This window comes from Aquarana catesbeiana, linkage group LG03, assembly GCF_042186555.1.
Source record: "Aquarana catesbeiana isolate 2022-GZ linkage group LG03, ASM4218655v1, whole genome shotgun sequence".
In the NCBI taxonomy this organism is placed as follows: Eukaryota; Metazoa; Chordata; class Amphibia; order Anura; family Ranidae; genus Aquarana; species Aquarana catesbeiana.
The window spans coordinates 649,173,051-649,200,068 of NC_133326.1; the positions used below are offsets into that span (position 1 = coordinate 649,173,051).

General features: G+C 47.7%; 1 protein-coding gene across 2 annotated transcripts; it reads right to left on the reverse strand.

Moving 5' to 3' along the window:
* Positions 1–2,546: 2,546 nt before the first annotated feature.
* TMED1 (transmembrane p24 trafficking protein 1) lies at positions 2,547–26,957 on the reverse strand. Of its 2 annotated transcripts, none has more exons than XM_073622603.1 (4): positions 26,686–26,957; positions 12,303–12,400; positions 12,003–12,186; positions 2,547–8,379 (listed from the first exon to the last, which is right to left on the reverse strand). In XM_073622603.1, exons 1-4 carry the CDS (start codon positions 26,845–26,847, stop codon positions 8,161–8,163), a joined length of 663 nt encoding a protein of 220 aa, XP_073478704.1. In that variant the 5' UTR covers positions 26,848–26,957; the 3' UTR covers positions 2,547–8,160. The 2 variants fall into 2 exon arrangements, with proteins under 2 accessions (XP_073478704.1, XP_073478706.1); XM_073622605.1 differs by lacking the exon at positions 26,686–26,957 and adding an exon at positions 19,526–19,777.
* Between the last annotated feature and the right edge of the window lie 61 nt (positions 26,958–27,018).

The following is a 27,018-nucleotide window of genomic DNA, read 5'->3' on the forward strand; positions in this document are numbered from 1 at the left end:
ATCAGAGAAAATGACTTTACCCCAGTCCTCAGCAGTCCAATCCCTGTACCTTTTGCAGAATATCAGTCTATCCCTGATGTTTTTCCTGGAGAGAAGTGGCTTCTTTGCTGCCCTTCTTGACACCAGGCCATCCTCCAAAAGTCTTCTCCTCACTCTGCGTGCAGATGTAATCACACCTGCCTGCTGCCATTTCTGAGCAAGCTCTGCACTGGTGCCCTGATCCCGCAGCTGAATCAACTGGAGACAGTCCTGGTGCTTGCTGGACTTTCTTGGGCTCCCTGAAGCCTTCTTCACAAATGCAGTGGAAATGTTTTTTAGTTTTTTATGGGATTAAGTTTATTTTCATTGCAAAGAGGGACTTTGAAAATCAAATAGAATGCCTTTGCTACATATTGATATGGATTTGTTTATATCATACACATATATATATATATATATATATATATATATATATATATAAATAATTCACTTATCTGTTTACTTCATTTGTTTTGTGTATGTTTAGATTTATATATGTTGACGGTCTTTCAATGCTTTGCCGTATGTGTTCTTACCCAAATGAGCCTTTCAGTAGTTAATAGGCTTTGATATAACCCCCTTTGGGGTTAATGTTGCAAGCTACCCATCTGTTTAAACAAACGTTAATTGATCCTCTTATGAGAAGAAAGAAACTGAGTCAGCAATTGTATTTATATCTGTCTCAGCTAGGGGGTGCTAGTCCTGACGAAGCAGGGGTTTCCCTGTGAAACGCGTTGACATAATCCCCCTAAGCATCTGACACTCCATGCACCTCTGCATCACCGTCCAGGATCCACAGCATGGATGAACCTTGGCACTAGATCTCGGGTTACTGCATCCAGTGGCTATTCACAAGCCTACCAACTGCATGGAGTCACTCCCCATTCATCGTGGGTGACAGGACTCTGAGTCTGGTGCAGCGTATGCTGCTATGAGCTAAACAGAAAACTGCTGGGAAAACGAGGAGATCCCTCGCTCAGCTGTACTGACATTGGATCCATAGAACATTACAGCTACTTTTATCCCAGCAGATAACTGAGAATGGCAGACTACAGCTATATCTATTACCTGCAGAGCATCTACCCTTTCATTTGAACAAGGTATACCATATATTAGGTATAAATATTTGCCATTCATGCTCCTATTGCTGGATTGGGACTTACTCCATGTCTGATAGTATATGTCAATTCATCGATTGTTTCCCGGATCACCCAGATCACTGTGTATAAGGTGGAACCTTACTAGCTTATATCTAGTATCCCAGACCTCTCTTGCCATATGTCCCTTGTAGCCATAGACTGCAACCCCTGGATTTTTTTGATACGTGCAGTCACACGCCCCCCATAAGGACTGCCTGGCCCTACGGTGTTTGTTGCCACATCGCTCATGCAGTGCTCTTTTACACGGTTCTAATTGTGGTGCACGTGCTGTAAAGACTAGGGGTGCAACGGATCAAAAAACTCACGGTTCGGATCGTTCCTCGGATTAGGAGTCACGGTTCGGATCATTTTCGGATCAACAAAAAAAAAAAAAATCTCCCCCACTGTAATATCCACAATCTCCCTATTGGCAGGGTATTGGCGGGTATATTGGCAGACTATTGGCAGGGCATGGCAGAGTATTGGCACTGCTGCCATCCGATCTCTCCCCTTCACTGTACAGATCAGTACACAGAGGGGAGAGAGGAACCGGCGTCATGACATGTCGGAGCGATCACGTGCTAAACGGCCGCCGGGTGTACCAAGATGGCCACCGCTCCGGAGCTAGGCCGAAGCCGCGGCCTTTCCTTTGGCTGAAGCCACAGAGCACTCCATGGATCGTGGGTGTCCTGTACGGATCAACCTCCGCGGATCGGATCACGGATCGATGACGATCCGTTGCACCCCTAGTAAAGACACTCTGTATGTATGTTTGTTCATACCTGTCTGTCTACCGACAACGTTATCTTTAGATGGTGAACGGTGGAGGATTCTTATACATTTTATGCTTCTGTACATTTGGTCATTTTTTTTTTAGTCAACATTCAATAAATTTTCAATTTTTTGATAGCTGATTTGTATTCAGTTAGACCAGTGTTTCTCAACTCCAGTCCTCAAGGCGCCCCAACAGGTCATGTTTTTAGACTTTCCATTATTTTGCACAGGTGATTTGATCAGTTTCACTGCCTTAGTAATTACCACAGCCGTTTCATCTGAGGGAAATCCTGAAAACATGACCTGTTGGGGCGCCTTGAGGACTGGAGTTGAGAAACATTGAGTTAGACACTATATCTCTGTAGCTCTATACGTGGCATCTTTTTCTATGCCCATCTTCCTTCGGTATAGATTTGTGTTTTTTCCCATGTCCTGCTAACCACTGAGCCCCACCTTGTATTAGTAGATGAGTGTCTGGCGCTAATTCACCAACGTTGGTTTCCATGTCTGCTCCACTGACTTATAATATTATTACCTATGCATCCAGCTGTTGTCAATCATCACCTCCGCCAGCTATGGTCCACTCTGGACATTGTTTCTCTCCTCCTAACCACATTTACAATAACAAAAATTTATTGAAAATATCACATTTGTACCACTTGTTCATATCAAATTTGTGTGTTTGCTCTTTTCCAAACACAATCACAAAACTTTACAAAGAAACCTCAAGAAAGGGCACTGAAATGTAAGTAAACAAAACGGAATTGTCTTTTGCAAAACCCATGCTTCGAACTGCTGGGAATACAGGCACTGAGAAATTCCTAGAAAAAATACAAAATCTCTTTGTAGCAGCAATGTGGATGATGGGGTGTTTTGACATAGCAGGGACCGGGGCATGATCAGCACCACAGAGGTACCCCTATGCCTTCAATATAGTAAATATTGAACATGTGCACCTATCCATTTATAGTAGGGTTCCGCAAAATAGGGCAGGTAAGGTACAGACTGAGCATTCCGGACAGGTTCATGTTCAGTCACGTGGACACTTTTCAGCTTGTCTTTTTGAGATTTTTCTGCAAGCAGAAATAAATACTTCCAATGTTGAAACTATTATTACAATATAAAAGGCCTAAACCCCATCCAAGCATGGCCCTTACCATTGAGCTTGTGGGGTAGGGGTGACCACCATAACAGGCAGTCACCACAACCTAAAATTTTAAGTATGCTGGCGACGCTTTCCCAACCCACCTACCTTATTTCCTTCTACAAACGAGACAGGAGTACTTAAAGCAGTTGTAAACCACTGCCGTAAATGGGAGGGAAAAAAAAAACAAAAACTTTCCCCTATAAGACAAAGGCATAATGTGCTAGTATGCATCCATACTAACACATTATGAAATACTTACCATGGAACAAAGCCCTCCAGTGGTGCGCTGTCACCGCTGAGATAGCTTCCATCTTTCCCTGTCCTCCTGGGTTTGTGGACTCTATCTATATCCTACCTGGCCAATGCCCCAGGAAGCTGAAAAATCACAGAGGTAGACATTGCTAGTATAGTGCTCTCCACTTTCTTTGAATGCAAATTGTTCTGGGATTATATGTGGTGCAGAGTAGTGACATCACTCTCTATCTCATCCAATCAGAGAATGCTTTGAATTCCTTGAGAAAATGCAATGCATCATCTGAATGGCACCCACACCGAGCGGCCAACCTCCTGTGCTCACAATGCATCAGGCCAGTCACTTAGCACAGGACCCAAAAGTAGAGATCTCTGGAGTAGCGATGTCTACTTCAGTGATTTCCTGCTTCTAGGGGTATGGCCAGGTATAGTATATACATAGTTCCACCGGACCTATGTAAAACTATACCAGGCCTGGAATTCATCTTTAAAAGCAATCCTGCCATGCACACAAAACATGTGATAAAACACCATCTCCACTATGTCTACATAACAGGTATATTTTACAGATCCCCGTTCCTGCCCCCCCACCAATAAAAAAAAAAAAAAAAAAAAAAAAAAAATGTGCACTAAAAATAAAGGGTGATCTCAGATAAAGAAACGACAATGCCAAGTCAGGCATTACAAGATACATACATACTCCACATATACTGTAGGAGAATAAAAATACACATCTCAAAAATTACACAGAATTTTTAAAAAATTGCTTAAAAATATTAATGGCAAATTCCACCTTTTAAACAATCCTCGGATGATTTGGACCCCTCCACATGGCGAGATGTAGATTCTTGCAGGAGCCATTATAAAAGAATTCAGCCACAATGACACCTGCAGAGCACAATCTGTACCCCCCGATGACACTCTATGAGAGCTATTATATATATTATACACATCTGCTAGTAGCAGCTTCCCTTCCAAGTAAATGCATAGGTGGTCCAAATCATCTGAGAGAAGCTTGTAGTCCTCATCAGTTCCTTGTTAAAGCTTCCAAACATTTGAAAGGCATGAGTCCTGCTGGTGACAAGTAATGGTACAAGCTTCACATTTTGGAGGAGGAGAGCAACATGGATGATACCTATGAGAGATACTGTACATTTCATTATTGCACACAATTCAAATTGGATATATTGCTTCTATATTGCATGTCACCCACTAAAAAAAAAAAAAAACAACTCTATTTTATTAAAGATAGATTTCCAGTTTTAACAGAAGCCTGGCTACCCACACAGATATCCTGCCTCCTGCAGCCTTAGTCATACAGCAGTGGAAGCTGCTTGCAATTTGTAGCTGACTGGTGGCCTACTGCTCAGGCTTCTATGAACAGTTGTACTTTTAAAAGGAGAAGTCCACTTTTGTTACATGTTACTCCAATTTCACCCCATGTAACATGTTCCAAAATCTGCAGCCCTCCCTGTGACAGCCATACAGAGCTCCGCCCACTTGCCCGCTTCGTTGATTTCCTGTGAATGAATGCCTACAAGTACCATCAGCCATTGCAGCTGATGGCTTGTAGTTTTCAATGAGCTGTTAGCGCACTGGTGAGTGTCCTCGTGGTTCATAGATTCTTCCTGCCTGTACAAGGTACAGGAAGACAGCTATGGTGAGACTCTGCAGGAGCTGAACATTGCACCCACACTCTGCTGATCGTGGGTGCAATGTTAATTCTACCTACAAAAAAAAAAAAAAAAAAAATGTGCATTTTTTTATTTTTAAAGCTGAACTTATCCTTTACTCATGTACACCTAAGGCTTTGTAAGGAGGATCTCTATACACCTTCCAAGCTTCATACCCCAAGGATTTAAAAAGGGAGCTCTCAGTGCATCTTCCCAGCATTGTTCACGTGGGATTTGACAGGGGGCTCTCTACACACCATCTCAGTCTTGCTCACCTGTGATTAGGGGGGCTCTCTACACACCTTCCCAGCCCTGTTCACCCAGGCTTTGAAAGAGCTGTCAATGCACCCTCCCTTTCCAAAACCACTAGTTTGAAATATTTCATAGTAGAAAGCAGTATAAGTAGAATGGCTCAGTAAAGGTTTGCATTTGATAAAGCCTTCAGTTCATGCGGCAGTATTCCAAAATAAAACAGGGCCAGCAGCATTTAAGGTACTTTGATGCTGCCAGACAATTAATTAACTCAGCAGAAGTGCATCCCTGTGCCAAGGAGAGCAAAGCTTGGAGTCACACAAGCATCAGATCCACCAACTTATCAAGTGCACAGGCACTCAGGGAACAAATAGAACACTTCTGTTGAAAGTGGAAATCCGTGGAAAACTAGGCCCCATCTTACAGCTCATCATTTACAAATACTAAAAGATAAAAGAGAATTGTTCCATAACAACCAGTCAGGTGTGATCTTTCACTTTTTCAAGGCTGCAAGGGTGGACAAAATCTGGACCAGACCAACCAGATATGATCAATGGTTTCCAACCAGTGACTTAGGCAGGTGTTCGGTCTGTCGTAACATCCGATGCAGTATAGCCCTCTCCCTATGCTCTATGAAAGTTGGGTGCTTTTAGAGTGATCTGAATTTAAAAAGTTGATGTTTTCAGGACTATCTTAGAAGTGTGAGCTCTGTACTGCAGCCACAAAACAAGACTGCAGAGCATACCGCTAAAATCCATAACATAGCATTTTGTACATGCTTCGGCTATGCTCCAAGACACTGCAATTAGTGATTTCTTTGGCTTGCAATCCATCAGCACATTGTGAGTAGGTAACATTAAAAGTACAATGTAAACCTAAAGTGACCACAATGTATTATGGCACGAATATATATATATATATATATATATATATATATATAATGTACCTACCTTACATCTGTTCCCATGTTAATTTGATGTAACAGCAACTGCTACATTTGAAAGAACCCTACTCTACACGTAACTTTTCCTTAGGCTCAGTTCACACTTGAGCATAGCGACGTTCGTTTATATTTGAGCATTTGTAGAAAAGTGTTTTACAGCTTCAGCATTTTTGTTTAGACAATAGAAAGCACTAGGGGGAGGAAATATTAGGAGAGCTGCTGTTTGAGCAGAAAACGCGCAACAAAACGCTCGTCAGGTGTTTCTATTGAAGTCTATGGGGCCAAAAATGCTTGTAATCTGCCAAAAAGAAGCTCATGTACTTTTCTGAGCTCCAGAGGTTTTGCTCCAGGTGACAGAACGCTTACATGTGAAAAGGGGCCATTACGATGCATGGAATTTGGAGCTTTATGCTTGGTTAACACTGATGCAGTGTGGGGAACCGCATGCGATTTGAACAGGAATCGTACTGTGTTCCTGTTCAAATCACATGCGATGTTGCAGCAGTGCAATTTGAGCCATTCTGTCTGGCTCAAATCGTACCGCATCAAAATTGTGCAAGACCCTTTTTTTTGCTGTACCAGAATCGGATCGCATGGGTGTTCATGCCCATGTGATTCAATTCTGCAAATCACACTGCATTTTGTGAACCGATTTTGGGGTGTCGCCCCATACACACCTGCAGCATGCCGCATCAGGGCGAACTGGGCGTCAAGCAGAAATTTGACTTTTTCTATGGGGTTACTGTAGGTAATGTTTAGTTATTAAAAACAGAATTGGGGGAAGTCAGGGGTTACACTCCACAAACCAACTATCAGCTTTCTAATGAAAACAATTCAGCAGCTGTACAGCCACTGGATCACTTTCTGCAACCCTTAAAAACACTGGCGACAAAAAAAAGTGCTGAGCCCGCACTAAAGTAAACGCATCTATATATAAAATCTCTGCTTCTGATACACATTATATATCACCATCATGCCAAAGGGATCACAATAATTCTAGGTCCATTATCCAGGGTTAAAGCGGAGTTCCCCTCAAAAGTGGAACCTCTGCTTATTTGCTTCCTCCCACCATCCACATTTGGCACCTTTCAGGGGTAATGGGGAACGGGTACCTGTTTGACAGGTACCCTCCCCTACTACCAGGAGACGACGCTGTCCCTCGGAAGTTTGAAATTATATATTTATTTTTGTTTATATTTTTTAGGTTAGGGGGTTTTAACTAACCTTTAGGCCTAAAATTTTTTTTTTATTAAACATGCAAAAAACAGCTCTGGCAGCTAAGGGGTTAAACACCATACTTTCAGTTATGATGACGTAGGACATGTTCCCAGAGGCAGCCAAACTCATACAATTTGATAGAATTATCACCTTTCTGAAAGTGGTTTGAATGCTTAGCTCATAGCTGCTTGTCCTATGAATGGAGGTGACACAGAGTTGAACAACTTTGATCAGGTTCTATGCTTGTACAAAAATGTCTAAATGACGACTGGTTCGGGTGATCCGCCTCAACCAGTACGATATTCCCTTTCAGACTGCCCTTGCGGGTTAGAAACTTAAAGAGGGCAGCTGACTGGTTGTTTTAGGCAACTCTCATTACATATACACATACACACACACACACACACACACACAAAGGAAGCACGATATCCCTTATTTTTGCTAGAAGCACCAAACTGCATAAAGTGGGGGCCAGTTCATATTTTCCTGCGTTCTTTGCATCAAGAGGTGGCTAATCTTACTAAAGGATCTCGCAGAGATGACAGTTCAGGTACATGAGCCAACAAGGGTACAGTTCCCTGCACGCTGTCACACCTTTGTGCTTTAGGTTTTTGAAGTCTGAATAGAGATTTCTTTAAAGTGACAACCATAGCAGGCTGAATTTGCTGATTCTACATCCTTGGTTCTGGTGGAAGACTGTATAGATTTCAAAACATCTGGATCAAACATCAGATTCTCCTTCTACTACGTCCTGGTCGTGCGCTTGTCGTTGAAGAGGCTCTTCAGCATGTAGACCTGGAGGAAGGCCACCGTCACCAGCACTCCGACATTGACAGCTGACCAAAAGTTGACTCTGTCTATATTGCTCTCCTGTAGGTTACGGTCTCTGGCTTCAAAGGCTCGCAGGACTGTTTGCATCTGCATGCTGCGCTCCAGTCTGGCCCTCATACTTTCTATGGACTCCTGCCAAAATGAGACAGGACAAACAAATAAAAAAAAAAAAAACAGCATAAGATTTCCCATGGAGACAAACAACATTCTATAGTTGGTCATAGTAAACCCAGACCATTAAAAAAAGGAACTAGGGTTGCACCAGTGCCGATACCAGGAAGCCGAACGCCACCTCCTCCCCACCGGCAGCGGGGGATCAGAGCAGTCGCAGGGTCGCTTCCCATTGACATCACTTCTGGGCCCTGCATTCCACACTGGTCCCAAAAGCGTGGCCTCCCTCTTCTAGCTGGACCGGGATGTACACGGCGGACATATCTCTGGCTAATCTTGTTACTCAGAGCGCCTTACATCCAGAAACCCATCCCTCCAGCACAGCAGTGGTAAGAATATGCCCCGATCTAGGAGGGTACTGGGAGGCGTGAGCTCCCCCCTTCCAAGCCCTCCACCTCCTCTGACGCTTGCCGGCAGTCTCCCATCTTGGAGCACAGCACTAGGAGCTGCTCCTCCTCCATCCCATTGTCTTTCAGCTACCATGTGCACAGTATATAGTAAGCTACTGCCACCAATTGTCATTCCTACCTTGGAATTTCACACGTCGGAACTGCAACCAGTAGCTAGCTATACATTGTAGCTGTAAGGGAATGGGATTTCAGCTCCAGTGTGTGCTGTGTGGGGGGCAGGAGCTCTGCCTGTGAGCAGGCTGTGTACAATGCAGGGATGGGAGACTGAGCTCTGCCCAGTGACCCCTGTACTGTGCCCTTCTAAACACATTGCCCCTCCGTACTGTGTCCACCCTGTGTTGTGTCCTCCACCAGCTGTGACCTCTGCTCCCATGTCTCCCAATGACCCTCCTATCCCCTTTTCCATCCCAACTCTCTCACCCCACCCTCAACTACCCTGCCCTTACCCAACTCCCAAACCACCCCCCTACCTACTCTTTCTAGGCGATAGGTAACGATAATTGGTATCGGCAGGTACTTGCAAAAAAGTATTGGTACTCGAGCTCGGTGATATATATAAAAATAAATAGGGGGGGGGGGGGGGACATTGGGGTTCCTCCAACACTGCTGCAAAAGTTAAGAGCTTGTTTTGATGGGGGAGTGTGGGATTGCTCTCCTTTTTCCCCAATGCTTTTGGTTGTGGGCAGACCCTGGTCGTCCCAAGTTATAATGCAGGACTTATAGGGGGAGATCACTAAAACTGGAGAGTGCAAAATCTGGGGCAGCTGTGGATCGTAGCCAATCCGCTTGTTCAATTAAGCTATGACAAAATTAAATAAAATACAGGTGGCAAGGAAGCCTGCGGAAAGTAGAATAAGGCAAATACAGTGGGTATAGAAAAGACTCACCCCCTTTAAAATAATCAAGGGATCACTCCCCCTCCTAAAAATGGCTTGTAAACTCAGATGTAGCTAATCAACTTCTCAATGGCACGCAAAGCCATTTGACTTTCAACTGTGATCAGCTGTGGTCATTTTGATTGGCTCAGCATGAAAATCGCTTTCCTGGAGCATTTCAGTCCCTGGTAGTGCAACTGAAGCAAACAATCAACTCAACTATGGGTGAAATGGCACGGTCACCGGGAACTCTGGGTAAAAGTTGTGGACGGGCACAAGTCAGGAGATGGATACAAAAACATTTTAGAGGCTTTATCAATGCTTAGAAGCAGAGTGAAGTCTATTATTTAGAAGTGGAAGGTATTTGGTACAACACAGACCCTCCTCCCTGGATCAGGACAATCGCTTCAAACTGGATGAAAGAGCCAGGAGGAAACTGGTCAGAGAGACTACCAAGAGGCCTACAGCAACTCTGAAGCAGTTGCAGGAGATGACAAAGAGTGGTCATTGTGTGCATGTGACAACAATATCACAAGTTCTCCATAAATGTGGCTTGTATGGGAGGGTTGCAAGAAAAAAAAGCCACTCCTCAAAAGGTCACATGCAGTCACAATTGCACAATTTGCTCAAACGCACCTTGAAGATTCTGAGGCCACATGGAAAAATGTGTTATGGTCAGATGAGACTAAAATGGAATTATTTGGCCTCAACACCAAACGATATGTCTAGCAGAAATCTAATGCCCTGTACACAGGATAGGATTTTCTGACGGAAAATGTTTGATAGGAGCTTGTTGTCGAAAATTCCGACCGTGTGTAGGCTCCATCGGACATTTTGCATTGGAATTTCAGTCACACAAAATTTGAGAGCTGGTTCTCAAATTTTCTGACAACGGATTTTGTTGTCGGAAAATTTGAGAACCAGCTCTCAAATTCCGATCGTGTGTAAACAATGCCGACGCACAAAGTTCCACCCATGCTCAGGATCAAGCAGAAGAGCAGCACTGGCTACTGAACTTTTTTTCTCGGCTCGTCATACATCACCGCGTTCTTGACGTTCGGAATTTCCGACCAACTTTGTGTGAATGCCAGACAAGTTTGAGCCAACAGCCGATGAAAAAAAAAAAAAAAAAACAAACATGGATTTTGTTGTCGTAAAATCCTATCGTGTGTACAGGGCATAATGCAGCTCACCATCCAAATAACACCATTCCTACAGTAAAGCGTGGGGGGGGGGGGGTTTCTCTGCAGCAGGAAAATTAATGGGACAAAATACCGTCAAATTCTTTGAGGGAAATCTGCTGCCCTCTGCCAGAAAGTTGTGACTGGGAAGAAGGTTTACCTTCCAACATGACAATGGGCCAAAGTACACAGCAACAATGACCACACAGTGGCTGAAGAAGAAAAAGATGAATGTCCTTGCATGGCCTAGTCCAGTGATGGCGAACCCTGGCACTCCAGATGTTTTGGAAATACATTTCCCATGATGCTCAACTACACTGTAGAGTGCATAAGCATCATGGGAAATGTAGTTCCAAAACATCTGGGGTGCCAAGGTTCGCCATCACTGGCCTAGTCAGAGCCCAGACTTAAACCACATTGAAAATCTGTGAAATGACTTGAAGATTGCAGTTCTCAAACGGTCACCATCAAATTTAACTGAACTTGAGCAGTTCTGCAAAGAAGAGTGGGCAAATATTGCTAAGTCTAGATGTGCAAAGTTAGTAGAGACCTATCCCAACAGACTAAAGCAGGAGTCTCAAACTGGTGGCCCTCCAGCTGTTGTGAAATTACAAGTCCCATCATGCCTCTGTCTGTGGGAGTCATGCTTGCAACTGTCAGCCTTGCAATGCCTCATGGGACTTTCGCAACACAGGAGAGCTGCCAGTTTGAGACCCTTGGACTAAAGGCTGTAATTAAAGCAAAAAGGTGGTTCAACAAAATACTGACACAAGGGGGTGATCTTTTTTCCAACTCAGTGATTGTTTTTTAATATTTTTTTTTTCCCTGACATGTTGGTGTACCATCTTTTACTTGAATGTTATAAATTGCGCTGAGTAAAATACAGCTGGATAAAAACAAGAACTGTGTCGGTCTTCATTTCAGGCTGCAAAGAAACAAAATGTGATTTTAAAGAGTGGGGGCGGGAGGGCTAGATTCTTTTCTATACCCACTGTATAGTTGATTCTAGTGATCCAACACACACACACCACAAGCATTTAGTCCTTACATTGAAGGGGAAGTTTTGAAAATTGTGAAAGTAAAAACAAAATGTAATATGAGAAACCCCCTAGATGTACCTTGATATCCTCCATCTTTATATCCAGAAGCTCATCAGGTTCCACAAGATCGGCCCAGCTGTCCGGCTCGTCGTCACCCTGCTGACTGTCAAATATGATCTCAAAAAACACCAGCTTCTCAGAAATGGTGCTGAACGAGTTGTCAAAGCAGATCATGTAATCTCCGGCTTCTGTGGGCTCCACGCTGCTCCCAACAAGAGAGACGGAGAGAAATCAGTTCCGGCCAAAGGTCACAGATATGGAGTGCACAGGGAAACTATTGAGAGATGTAAAGGGCAGCAAAGAGGATCATCTACTCACGTGTGGACCCCGTCTGATCTCCTCCGCTCCATGATCAGCAAGATCCCTGAAGGGGTGGTGACTGAGAAGTCCACATCTAACCCGGCTCCACCGATAACCTGCAGGAGCAGCAAGGAGACAATGAAATCATCAATTATAGATGGAGCATAATACTGTGCTAACAGGGACCATCATAGCAGAAATATGGGTAGCTGTTATTGACAAGCTTTATTTTCAAGTGGTTATCCTTATCCTGCAGCTTCACCAGGTTGCAAGTCACTGACAACAAACATGCATGTTGGATGTTCAAACCTCACTAGCTACATACCCAAGTTGGCCATACGTTGATTGAACAGTCGATCCATGTACAGCCATTCCTGTTCATTAAAAAATTGATTTCCTAACCAGAGCCATTTTCAGCTTTCAGTGCCCTCCCCTTTTGAATGACAATTACTCAGTCATGCAACACTGTACCCATAAGAAATTTTTGTCCTTTTTTTTCCACACAAATAGAGCCTTCTTTTGGTGGTATTTAACCACTTACATGCCGCAGGCCATCATATGATGTCCTGGGCATTCAGTGGTGGTATCTGAATGATGCCTGCAGTCATCATTCAGATTTTCTTTTTTTTTTTTTTTTTTTTTTTTTTTTTTTTTTAAAGCCGGCGATTCCCTTCACCGCAAGATCATAACGGCTGTTCAGCCACTTGATTGTTCTTATAGGCAGCGGGAGACATTCCCCCCCGATGCTTCTCCCGGCTCACCTGTGCGATCGGCAGAAGTTAGCTATAGAGATTTCCAAGGGACAGATGGTCCTCGGCAGTCTTTATGACTCGGAGGCCCAGGTGCAATGTTATGACGTCATGTCCGGGCCAGCGGAAGTAAACAAGGCCCTGGGACTCAGCTGGAAAGCCTAATATCCTTTTTTTTTTTCCTTTGATCTCAGGCTTTCCAGCCTGGAGGAGAGATGTGAGGTCTTATAGACCCCACATCTCTCCATAAAGGAGGACCTGTCACGCACTATTCCTAATACAAGGGACGTTTACATTCCTTGTAATAGGAATAAAAGTGATTAAAAAAAAAAGTGTTTTTAAAAAAGGGAAAGTGTAAAAGTAAAAAAAAAAAAAATTAATAAATAATTTAAAGCATCCCTGTACGCAGAAGCGAACGTATACGTAGGTCGCGTCCGCATATGTGAACGACGTTCAAAAACGTGAGGTATCACCACTACCGTTAGCGCAAGAGCAATAATTCTAGTCCCAGATCTCCTCTAACTCTAAACATCTAACCTGTAAAAAAAATTAAAGTGTCGCCTATGGAGATTAAGTACCGAAGTTTGGCGCCGTTCCATGAGTGTGCGCAATTTTAAAGCGCAACATGTTAGGTTTCTATTACTACTTGGCATAACATCTGTCACGTTATACAAAAAAAAAAAAAAAATTGTGCTAACTTTACCGTTTTGTTTTTTATTCAGGAAAGTTTCTTTTCCAAAAAAGGCATTTGAAAAACTGCTGTGCAAATACGGTGTGACATAAAAAGTTGCAATGACCGCCATTTTATTCCCCGGGGTCTCTGCTATAAAAATTAGAGGTCGACCGATATATCGGCCGGCCGATATATCGGCCGATATTTGGCGTTTTTTACTTAATCGGCATCGGCCGATTGTGCTGATAAAAAAGGCCGATTATAACTTCAGCCGTGACTTGCAAATGACTTCTGTAATATAAGTCAATGCAAGTTGCCTGAAAGTTATCTTCTCTCCTTCTCTGGGCAGCCTGCCAAGTCTGATAAGAAGATACATTTGTATCTCTTCAAGTTCTTTTTTATCAATAGACTGAACTCCGTGGAGAAGTTTTCAGTTTAACCATTTAAAGACTAAATCTTTTCTGACACTTGTTGCTTACAAGTAAAAATCCTGTATTTTCTGCTAGAAAATCACTTAGAACCCCCAAACATTATATATATTTTTTTTAGCAGAGACCCTAGGGAATAAAATAGCGGTTGTTGCAATATTTTATGTCACACGGTATTTGCGCAGCGGTCTTTCAAACGCAATTTAAAAAAAAAAATACACTAATAAATTAAAAAAAAAAAAAAACTAAGCAGTAAAGTTAGCCCATTTTTTTTTTGTCCAAAAGTTTTGATTACCTGTTTTTGTGTATTAATTTTTAAGATATAGTTTTTTTTTTATATTTTTTTTAATCTAAATTCTACATACAAGTGAACTGATTGGAGGTTTGTTTTGTTTAATAAATGTTTAAATGTAAAAAAAATTTCTGTATCACTTTAGGTTGCTTTCACACTGGAGCGGGCATGCGTTGACGGTAAAACGCTGCTAGTTTTAGCGGCGCTTTACCGTCATTTTAGCGGCGCTATTCGGCTGCTAGCGGGGAGCTTATCACCCAGCAGCAGCCGAGGAAGAGGTTAAATGCGCGCCTGAAGCGCCGCTGCCGAAACGCTTTGCAGGCGCTTTGGCAGCGGTGTGCATTCATTTCAATGGGCAGGAGTGGTGGTATACACCGCTCCAAAGATGCTGCTTGCAGGACTTTTTTTTAACATCCTGCCAGCGCATCGCCTCAGTGTGAAAGCTCTCGGGATATCACACTGAGACTGCGGGAGAGCCGTTTTACAGGCACTTTACAGGCGCTATTTTTAGCCCAAAAGCGCCTGAAAAAAGCCCCAGTGTGAAAGGGGTCTAAATGTTAGATTTTATGAGATGAAGGGGAAAAAAAAAAAAAAAAAAAAAAAAAAAAATCGGCCTAATATATCGGCCCAAAAAAATCGGCATCACATATCGGCCATCGGCCACTGCGATTTCTAAATATCGGCATCGGCCAGAGAAAAACCCATATCGGTCGACCTCTAATAAAAATATATATAATGTTTGGGGGTTATTAGTAATTTTCTAGCTAACCCCCCCGTTAGACTTACCGGTAACGATATTTCCAGGAATCTTCCAAGACAGCTACTTGAAAAATGATTTACTCCACCCTCTACGGGAAACACAAATCAAACTATTTAAAAGGCCCCTCCTTCTCCTCTGACCCAAGTTGTTTGAAGATCAAGTAAACCTTCACCAAAAGTGCACTCGGCAGAGGAATAACAAACTCACTAAAACACCACCACCAGGTAAACAAAGGAGACCAGTGAATACAGAACAGGGTGGGAATATAGACCCTGTCCTGGAAGATTTCTGGAAATACCGTTACCGGTAAGTCTAATGGGGGGTTTTCCCCCCCTCATCTTCCAGGACAGCTACTTGAGAGGATAAGCAAGATTCTATACCTTAGGGAGGGACGACAGCCTGAAGCACTTTCCTACCAAAGGAGAGGTCCTGGCTGGAGAGCGCTGGACTCTATAATGCTTGATAAACACATGAGAGGAGGACCAGACAGCAGCTTTAGAGATTTCTTCCCATGATGCTCCCGCTCTCTCCCCATGATGTGGCCAAGGATCTCGTTGAATGAGCCCCAATTCTGGAAGGAGGGGTGTGACCCGACACTCTGTAAGCTTCACAAATAGCTTCCCTAATCCATCTGGAAATGGAACTTCTAGACGCCTTGGTCCCCTTATTGGGGCCACTGAGCAACACTACAAGTTGGGAGGATTTCCTAAACTCACTAGACCTTTCTAGATAAAGCAGAAGGCATCTTTTCACGTCCAAAAACTAAATATTTTCCCTTCTGCATTCTTGGTGGAGGAACAAAAACTAGGAAGAACTACCAACTGGGGCCTGTGAAAGCTGGAAGAAACTTTGGGGGGAGGAGTTCTATTGAGAGAGCTCTCAGCAAAAGAGAACCAACTCCTCCTGGGCCACCAAGGGGCAATCAGGATAACTTCTGCTTGGTCCTGAACAAGCTTCCGAACTACCAGCAGTAAGAGGGGAAATGGAGGGAAGGCGTAGGCCAAAGTGAAATCCCACGGGAAGGAGCGCGCATCTGTCCCTAAGGACTTCATCTCTCTTTAAAGCGAGAAGAATCCCGGTAGTTTCTTGTTGAGACTGGATGCAAAAAGATTCACTCTGGGAACACGCCACTTTAGCATTATCTCCTGGAATGTGTCTTGATTCAGTTCCCAACTGCTGGCACTGATGTTTACTCTGCTCAGATAGTCCCCCAGAACATTCATATCCCACTGCTGTGCACCACCCTGACTAAAGTTACATTGTCCTCTGCCCAGGATAGAATCTGCTAGGTTAATAATAAGAGTATCCAAGCGAGTGCCCCTTGCTTGTTTAGGTATGCCACGGTCATGGCATTGTCTGAAAGAAATCAAGGTCCTTTGAATTGACCCTCTCCTCCAGAGCAATTAAAGCCTTTCCCACTGCTAACAGTTCTCTGAAATTCGATGAGCGGCATGCCTCCTCTGGCGACCTGGCTCCCTGGGCCTGCCAGTCCACTGAGTGAACTCCCCAGCCCCACAGACTGGCATCTGGAGTAATTTTCATTGGGAAATGCAGTGCTCAGTCCTTCCCTCCCTGCAGATGTTCCCGCTGCTCCCACCAGCACAGATTGGGAAAATCCTCTCGGAAGCTGTACGAGCCGATTCAAAAAAACTTTTTCTGCGATCCCAATGACGCAGAAGAAATGCCTGAAGGGGCCTGAGTGCAATTGGGCCCATGGCACCCCAGGAAATGGCTGCAGTCATTAAGCCCAATAACTGCATGAGCTGAGGAAGGGAGGCCTGTGGGAGCAACCTGAAGTTGCATGGAGAGAAGAATCTTTAAAATCTTTTCTTCTGAAAGAAAAATCTTTTGGGCAACTGTGTCTATTAGGTAACCCAAAAAGGGCATGCTCTGGAAGGGAACCAGACAAGACACTTGCTGATTGACCCTCCATCCTAATTTCTGAAAGGTCCGCAAGACCAAATGCAGATCCTGAACAAGGCTCTCTTTCTTTTGGGCAAAGACCAAAAAAATCGTCTAAAATATGGAACGATTGATACCCTCTGTATTAGAAAATAGGCCATGACTTCGGCCATGATTTTCGTGAAAATCCTTGGTGCTGCCAAGAGACCAAAAGGAAGGGCTGTGAACTGCCATGACTTGGACCGTTCTCCATGAGAACTGCAAATCTGAGGAACTTTTGAAGATTTTGGCAGATTGGTACATAAAAGGTAAGCATCTTGAAGATCCAGGGTTACCATGAACACGCCTGGTAAAAACAGATTCCTTACAGAATATAATGTTTTTCATCCGGAATCATTTGTAGGCTATGAATCTGTTCAGGATGCTTAAATTGATAACCGTCTGAAAACCGCCGGAAGCCTTTCTTACCAGAAAGACGCAAGAATAAAATTCTTAGAATTTTTGATCTTCTGGAATGGGAAAATAATCCCCTCTGTTTCCCACATCGCAGATTCACCATGGCCTGCTGTCTCTTGGTCCCTCAGCAGATGGGTAAGAAAAAACCTCTGGGTGGGGGGGGGGTTTTGAATTCCAACCTGTAACCTATTTGTATCATTTGCTGGGTAAAAGGACTGCTGGTAATCTCTGCCCATTCCTTGATGAAATGGGACAACCTCCATCCTACCCCCGCTCTGGCGTCACTGGGGATTTTTGGTAGGGGCTGAAGGAGCAAAGAGTGCCCCCGATTTTGCTGGTCTTTGTTAAATGACCACTTTTTCTTTGCCTGTTGCCTAATGGTCTTAAAATTAACTTTGTTCTGAAAGCCACGAAAAGGCCTCTTATTCTGGGGCTTATTTCTTTGAGAAGATGGAAACGGTTTCTCTAAGGAAGAACCAAATAAGAGCTTGCCCTCAAAGGGCAAAGCTTATTCTTGAAGGTAAGTTCACCTTCCCAAGATTTTAGCCAAAATCTGCTGCCGCATCAGCCAAAAAAGCAACAGACTGCAATAAGGGGTAGAGAAAATCCCTGATCTCCTCTATGGGGGGTGTTGGAGGAGAGGTCATCCAGATGTTGGACCCACACATCTAAATTTCTAGCTGGCCCAAAAAAAAAAAAAAAAAAAAAAAAAAAAAAAAGCAGAGGCATCCCAGGCCTTACGTAATAAGGAGTCGGCCTTTCTATCCATCTGATCTTTAAGGACTCCAGAGTCCTCAAATGAAAGATCTGACTTTTTAGATACCTGTGACATAGGAGCATCTAATTTAGGACATTTGAAAAAAAAAACCTCCTCAAAATTTGGACTGAAAGGGAAACCTTCTCTTATGTCCTCTAGACTGGAACAACCTTCTTTCAGGTTTTTTTCCCCACTCAGAAAGGATCATATCATTGAGAGAATGATGTACAGGAAAAGACCTAGATTTTCGTCCTTTTAGACCTCTGTACATCTTATCCTGAACAGACTGGGCTTGCTGAGGTATCTCGATCTGTTCAGAAGTATATATTGACCTTAATGGTTCATCAATATCTTCAACTGAAAAAAAAGATACCTATTTGCGCTACTAGTATCCTCATTCTCTGATGCAGACCCCTCATTAGACGTATATACCCAATTCTCACCTTCTTCCAGGTCAAAAAAATTATGTGAACTAACAGTCTTTGACAATAAGAGAGTTAGAGATCTAGCTGAGACTGAAGGCTCCTGAGTCACAGGCTTAGAAGTGGAAGGACCTAGCCTGGCTACTCTGTCATTAAAGGACCAAAAAGAGGCCACTACCTCCTTCATAGAAGTCAGCAACTCCTTTAAAGAGAGACATTAGACCCAGAACCCGCCTTTGCCGGTGTCTTGCCGAGAATGTTCCCCATGGCGGATAAGTTCCCCCCTGTACTGCGCAGGCGCAGCGCCTGCGCAGTACGGACTACTGTCAGCCGCCGGAGATAGCCGAAGCTCAAACGCTTCAATCAGCTGTACACAGCGCCTGCGCTCTGGGTCCAGGTTCCTTCCCCACCATCCAAGTGGACCTAGAGGGGGAATCTAAAACAGCCGAGCGAAGTGAGGCCGTGCCCTCTTACAGGCGCCGTGTACAGCTGATTTTCAGCTATTCCGCTTCGGCTATTTCCGCCGGATCCTACTGCGCAGGGCCTGTGCAATAGAGGGGGGAACTTAGCTGCCGAGCGGAACTTTCTCGGCAGAACACCGGAATACAATCCTCACAAAATAGTTATTTTATAACCATCAGAAAGCCTGGCTTTACAGTTCCCACATTTTTTTCTTTACAGGTTTGTCAACCTATAGAAAAAAAAAAACAGAAAACAAAAACCATAAAAAAGGCTTATACAGGACAAATCCCCCCCCCCCCCCCCCGCTGCAGAAGCTCTTTATCCACAGATAAGTGCTTACCTTAGGGGCAGTATTGGACCCAGATGCCGCCGCTGGCTCAATTCGAACGGGTGCTCCATCCTCGGTCCTGCCCTCAGACTCCATAGAGGTCAATGTAAGCCGGCTGGTGAGACTCCTCTGACCACCGCTGCACTGCTAAACTAGTCTGCCCTGCGTTTGGCAGACTGTTTCCAAAGCAGCGAGTCCCCTGCATTGTACCATGCTGAAACCCTTTAAGGAAAAAGCGTCCAGGAAGTGCGTCATGTCCCTTCCGGTTCCACCTTGCCGCGTCACCGGAAGTCCAACGCCATTTTGGTACACCCAACGTGGGGAAGACACGAGGAAGATTCTCCACACAGCTAGAGGCTGGAAATGGAAGGGAGTCGCCGCTGCTAAACCACCAGGGAGGCAAGTAACCCAATAGATACAAGGGGCCCTTCTTGGTCTCTAAACATAGAAAAACACCTCAGATATGGCCACAACCAGTCCTGGATATCACCAACCGAAGGGGGGGGTCCACCAACCACAGTTACCAAACATTACGGTATGCACCTGGAGGGTCTGGAAACACAAAACAACTGAGGGTCAGAGGAGAGGGAGGGGCCTTTAAAATTGTTTGCGATTTGTGTTTCCTGTAGAGGGCGGAGCCAAGCATCTCAAGTAGCTGTCCTGGAAGATGAGGGGGGAAAATTATGATTTTTGCATGTAGAAGGAGTGCTGGAATTCGCGTGGTATGGAAGTGGTTAATCACCTCTAGGTTTTTGGTTTTTTTTGCGCTATAAGTGAAAAAAAAAAAAAAGACTGAAAGTTTCGTAAAAAATGCATTTTTCTTCGTTTTGGTTATAAAATTTTGCAAATTAGTAATTCATAAAATTTTGGCCAAAATATATACTGCTACATATCTTTGGTTTAAAAAAAAAAAAAAAAAAAAAAAAAAAAACCACACCCAAATCGGTGTATATTATTTGGTCTGTGTGAAAGTTAGAGTCTACAAGCTACGGTGCCAATCACTGAAAATTGATCACAATACTAACAAGTCAGGACAGTACAAATACACTCCCCCCCCCCCCCCCCAAATGACCCCTTTTTGTAAAGTAGACATTCCAAAGGTATTTAGTAAGAGGCCTGGTGAGTTTTTTGAAGTTGTACTTTTTTCCTACAATTCTTTGCAAAATGAAGATTTTTTTTTTTCCCCCCACAAAACTGTCATATTAACAGTTTTTTTTTCTCACACACAGCATATGCACACTTGCAGCTACACCCCAAAATACATTCTGCTACTCTTCCGGAGTATGGCAATACCACATGTGTGTGACTTTCACAGCCTGGCCACAGAGAGGCCTAACATGCAGGGCGCACCATCAGGTGTTCTAGGAGCATAAAATTGCACATTTCTTGACTACCACTTTTGAAGGATCTGGAGCACCAGGACAATGGAAATGCCCAAAAAATGAACCCATTTTGGAAAGTAAACACCCCAATGTATAATCTATGAAGCATAATGAGTCTTTTGAACAGGTCATTTTTTCCCCACAAGTTTTTGGAAACTGTGGAAAGAAAACTAAAACGCATTTTTATTTACACAAAGTCGTCCATTTATAATATATATTCCTAATGCCCCATACACTTGATCAGAAATTCCGTCAGAAAAAAAAACTTAGATGGTTTTTCCGACGGAATTCCGCTCAAGCTTGCCTTGCACACACCCGGTCACACAAAAGTTCTCTGAACTTTCAACTGTCAGGAACGCGGTGACGTACAACACTACGACCAACCGAGAAAATGAAGTTCAATGCTTCCAAGCATGAGTGATTTTTTGCGCATCCGCATTTTATACAGACGAACGCATTTTCACGTAGGAACTTTTTCCGACCGAAAAATAGAGAACCTGCTCTCAATCTTTTGCTGGCTGGAATTCTGCCAACAAAAGTCCGATGGAGCATACACACACAGTCGGAATTTCTGACCAAAAGCTCACATCCGACTTTTGCTGGCAGAATTTCTGATCGCGTGTACGGGGCATACCACAGCAAAAATTAAGCCCCAAAACATGTTCTGCTACTCCTCCTGAGTACAGTGATACCACATGTGTGAGACTTTCACAGCCTGGCCACATTCATAGGCCCAATATGCAGGGAGCACCATCAGGTATTCTAGAGACATAAATGTCAAATCTAATTTGACCACCTATTACACTTTTGTGAGGCACGGATGATCACTGATGTGCCATAGATGAGGATGGATAGGCACAGATCAGTGCTGTGGGCACTTGAAATAGAGCCCACAGCGCTGCTGCACCGGCTCCCTCCTCTCCTCACACACTGTACCGATCGGTGTGAGGAGAGGAGGAGCCGACCAGACATGCACCGGTTTGTTTACAAGTGATCACTATGTCATTGGACGGAGTGATCACATGGTAAAGGGCGTGATGCGTCCGATCTGGGAGACCCGATGCTCACGGACATTCCCGGGGGCGTACCCCAAGGGGCACGATTCTGGGAGGACGTTATAGTACACCCTCCCAGAATTATCCGACCGTGCTGTAGCCGTCATTTGGCTATGGCCCAGTCGGCAAGTGGTTAATCAGCTTCTCATGAACCGGCTTACTAGAAAACTTTGCTTTGAACATCGTGTGATCCAAAGAGGAGCCAATGAGCTGCAGCGCTGATCTGTGTATTCTGACTGCATGGGAGTCCCGCGGTCAGAATCCAATAACAAAGAAGGGAGCATTCCCCCATCCACAGTTTAGCTATAAATAAAATAAATTCTCTACAGCTTTAGCAACATCACTTCCCTGTACTGAAAGACGTCCCACAATGTGCAGCCTGCGGGACTCAGGATAGAAATCTTCACAGCAGGGCTGTCCTGTCCTCTTCCTAATGCTGAACTTTCTGCAGGAAGAGCACAGGACATCCTCAGGCAGAACAGCTGTACAGATGTTTCAGGGGGGGGGGGGGGGGGGGGGACAAGTCCTACAATGCCTCCATTGCCAGAAGGTCTTTAACTGAATATATTGCCTATAACATGATTTGATGATTTGTGAATGGTGGGAAAGTCTGATCAGTCACAGGATTCTCTCCATCTACAGATCTGTCTTACAGGTGCTGGAATCAGCGAAACACATTTTTTCAATGGAGCAGAGAGAGGGGCGTGTCCCTGTTGTATCATCTTTAGTGCAGCCGAGTCCAGAGACCCGAAGTGGTTATTTCCTCCCCCCTCCCAACGTCAGACATTGGTAGAAACCAGAACCAAGGGTCACAGTTGCAACCCCCCACTTTGGCCAAGGGTCACCAGCGCGCATCCCCCACTTCGGCCAAGGGTAATCGGCCCAGCACGCCCCCCCCCCAGTCACTTCGGCCAAGCGCCACCAGCGTGCGCGCCCCCCCCCAGTCACTTCAGCCAAGGGTCACCAGCGCATACGCACTCCCCCCCCCCCCCGTCACCTGGCACGCCCCCCCCAGTCACTTCGGCCAAGGGTCACCTGGCACGCCCCCCCCCCCCCCAGTCACTTCGGCCAAGGGTCACCAGTGCACACGCTCCCCCCCAGTCACCTGGCACGCCCCCCCCAGTCACTTCGGCCAAGGGTCACCAGTGCACACGCTTCCCCCCCCCAGTGACTTCAGCCAAGGGTCACCAGCACTCGCCCCCCCCCAGTCACTTCGGCCAAGGGTCACCAGCACTCGCTCCCCCCCAGCCACTTCGGCCAAGGGTCACCAGTGCACACGCTCCCCCCCCAGCCACTTCGGCCAAGGGTCACCAGTGCACACGCTCCCCCCCCAGCCACTTCGGCCAAGGGTCACCAGTGCACACGCTCCCCCCCCAGCCACTTCAGCCAAGGGTCACCAGCACACGCTTCCCCCCCAGTGACTTCAGCCAAGGGTCACCAGCACACGCTTCCCCCCCCCAGTCACTTCGGCCAAGGGTCACCAGTGCACACGCTCCCCCCCAGTCACTTCGGCCAAGGGTCACCAGTGCACACGCTTCCCCCCCCCCCCCCCAGTGACTTCAGCCAAGGGTCACCAGCACACGCTTCCCCCCCAATCACTTCGGCCAAGGGTCACCAGTGCACACGCTCCCCCCAGTCACCTGGCACGCCCCCCCCAGTAACTTCGGCCAAGGGTCACCAGTGCACACGCTCCCCCCCCCCCCCCAGTGACTTCAGCCAAGGGTCACCAGCACTCGCCCCCCCCAGTCACTTCGGCCAAGGGTCACCAGCACTCGCCCCCCCCAGTCACTTCGGCCAAGGGTCACCAGCACTCGCTCCCCCCCCAGTAAGTTCGGCCAAGGGTCACCAGTGCACACGCTCCCCCCCCCCCCCCAGTCACTTCGGCCAAGGGTCACCAGTGCACACGCTCCCCCCCCCCCAGTCACTTCGGCCAAGGGTCACCAGTGCACACGCTCCCCCCCCCCCAGTGACTTCAGCCAAGGGTCACCAGCACTCGCCCCCCCCAGTCACTTCGGCCAAGGGTCACCAGCACTCGCCCCCCCCAGTCACTTCGGCCAAGGGTCACCAGCACTCGCTCCCCCCCCAGTAAGTTCGGCCAAGGGTCACCAGTGCACACGCTCCCCCCCCCCCCCCCCAGTCACTTCGGCCAAGGGTCACCAGTGCACACGCTCCCCCCCCCCAGTCACTTCGGCCAAGGGTCACCAGTGCACACGCTCCCCCCCCCCCAGTCACTTCGGCCAAGGGTCACCAGTGCACACGCTCCCCCCCCCCAGTCACTTCGGCCAAGGGTCACCAGTGCACACGCTCCCCCCCCCCCCCAGTCACTTCGGCCAAGGGTCACCAGTGCACACGCTCCCCCCCCCCCCCAGTCACTTCGGCCAAGGGTCACCAGTGCACACGCTCCCCCCCCCCCCCAGTCACTTCGGCCAAGGGTCACCAGTGCACACGCTCCCCCCCCCCCAGTCACTTCGGCCAAGGGTCACCAGTGCACACGCTCCCCCCCCCCCAGTCACTTCGGCCAAGGGTCACCAGTGCACACGCTCCCCCCCCCCCAGTCACTTCGGCCAAGGGTCACCAGTGCACACGCTCCCCCCCAGTGACTTCAGCCAAGGGTCACCAGTGCACACGCTCCCCCCCCGTCACTTCGGCCAAGGGTCACCAGTGCACACGCTCCCCCCCCCGGTCACTTCGGCCAAGGGTCACCAGTGCACACGCTCCCCCCCCCCCGGTCACTTCGGCCAAGGGTCACCAGTGCACACGCTCCCCCCCCCCCGGTCACTTCGGCCAAGGGTCACCAGTGCACACGCTCCCCCCCCCCCAGTCACTTCGGCCAAGGGTCACCAGTGCACACGCTCCCCCCCCCCCGGTCACTTCGGCCAAGGGTCACCAGTGCACACGCTCCCCCCCCCCCCGGTCACTTCGGCCAAGGGTCACCAGTGCACACGCTCCCCCCCCCCAGTCACTTCGGCCAAGGGTCACCAGTGCACACGCTCCCCCCCCCCCCAGTCACTTCGGCCAAGGGTCACCAGTGCACACGCTCCCCCCCCCAGTCACTTCGGCCAAGGGTCACCAGTGCACACGCTCCCCCCCCCCCCAGTCACTTCGGCCAAGGGTCACCAGTGCACACGCTCCCCCCCCCCAGTCACTTCGGCCAAGGGTCACCAGTGCACACGCTCCCCCCCAGTGACTTCAGCCAAGGGTCACCAGCACACGCTTCCCCCCCAGTCACTTCGGCCAAGGGTCACCAGCACACGCTCCCCCCCCAGTCACTTCGGCCAAGGGTCACCAGTGCACACGCTCCCCCCCCCCCAGTCACTTCGGCCAAGGGTCACCAGTGCACACGCTCCCCCCCCCAGTCACTTCGGCCAAGGGTCACCAGTGCACACGCTCCCCCCCCCCCCCAGTCACTTCGGCCAAGGGTCACCAGTGCACACGCTCCCCCCCCCCAGTCACTTCGGCCAAGGGTCACCAGTGCACACGCTCCCCCCCAGTGACTTCAGCCAAGGGTCACCAGCACACGCTTCCCCCCCAGTCACTTCGGCCAAGGGTCACCAGCACACGCTCCCCCCCCAGTCACTTCGGCCAAGGGTCACCAGTGCACACGCTCCCCCCCCCCCCCAGTCACTTCGGCCAAGGGTCACCAGTGCACACGCTCCCCCCCCCCGGTCACTTCGGCCAAGGGTCACCAGTGCACACGCTCCCCCCCCCCAGTCACTTCGGCCAAGGGTCACCAGTGCACACGCTCCCCCCCCCCCCAGTCACTTCGGCCAAGGGTCACCAGTGCACACGCTCCCCCCCCCCCCAGTCACTTCGGCCAAGGGTCACCAGTGCACACGCTCCCCCCCCCCCGGTCACTTCGGCCAAGGGTCACCAGTGCACACGCTCCCCCCCCCCCAGTCACTTCGGCCAAGGGTCACCAGTGCACACGCTCCCCCCCCCAGTCACTTCGGCCAAGGGTCACCAGCACACGCTCCCCCCCCAGTCACTTCGGCCAAGGGTCACCAGTGCACACGCTCCCCCCCCCCCCCCCAGTCACTTCGGCCAAGGGTCACCAGTGCACACGCTCCCCCATCCCCCCCCCCCCAGTCACTTCGGCCAAGGGTCACCAGTGCACACGCTCCCCCCCCCCAGTCACTTCGGCCAAGGGTCACCAGTGCACACGCTCCCCCCCAGTGACTTCAGCCAAGGGTCACCAGCACACGCTTCCCCCCCAGTCACTTCGGCCAAGGGTCACCAGCACACGCTCCCCCCCCAGTCACTTCGGCCAAGGGTCACCAGTGCACACGCTCCCCCATCCCCCCCCCCCCCCAGTCACTTCGGCCAAGGGTCACCAGTGCACACGCTCCCCCCCAGTCACCTGGCACGCCCCCCCCAGTCACTTCGGCCAAGGGTCACCAGTGCACAAGCTTCCCCCCAGTCACTTCGGCCAAGGGTCAAAATTACACAGGTTCTGAGGCTAGTTATATGCAGATAAGGCACCAAGTGAGTTTAATTACCACCTTCATCAGCCACAGAACCTGTGTAATTCATATGTGTTCCGGTTTAAAGGGATGAGGTGACAACCCTAGGGACAGGTGCTCCAACTCCAACCTGGGAACCCCCTTGACCAAGAAGTGTGGGTCCTCCCGTTCGTCAAGGGTCACCAACCCTCCACCCCAGACCTAGATCCCCCGTCCCGAAGGTACTCCCTGAGCCGGGTGTATTCTGCCAGTCCTGGTCTCTGGACGGCACTCACCTGGTACTCCACCTCCATGCTGCCATTGTAGAGCGCCGTCTGGTAGAAGCACTCCTGTCTCCCGGCAGGTAGAAGGAAGGTCAGCTCCGAGTCCTGGGGTTGTCCCAGCCCGGCCACTAACACCGGCAGCATCAGCCACAGCACACCGCGGAAGGGAGCCATAGTGGCGGCCAAGACAGCAATCACCCACCGAGGCCGCTTCCGTAACACCCAACTTCCCCTCCTACTGGCTCTGCCAACTGTCGGTCACCTCACCCCGGAACCTCATTGGCGAGCGTCCCTACAGTAAGCAGCCGTTCATTGGCGAACGCGTACAAATCAACGCCCCACCCT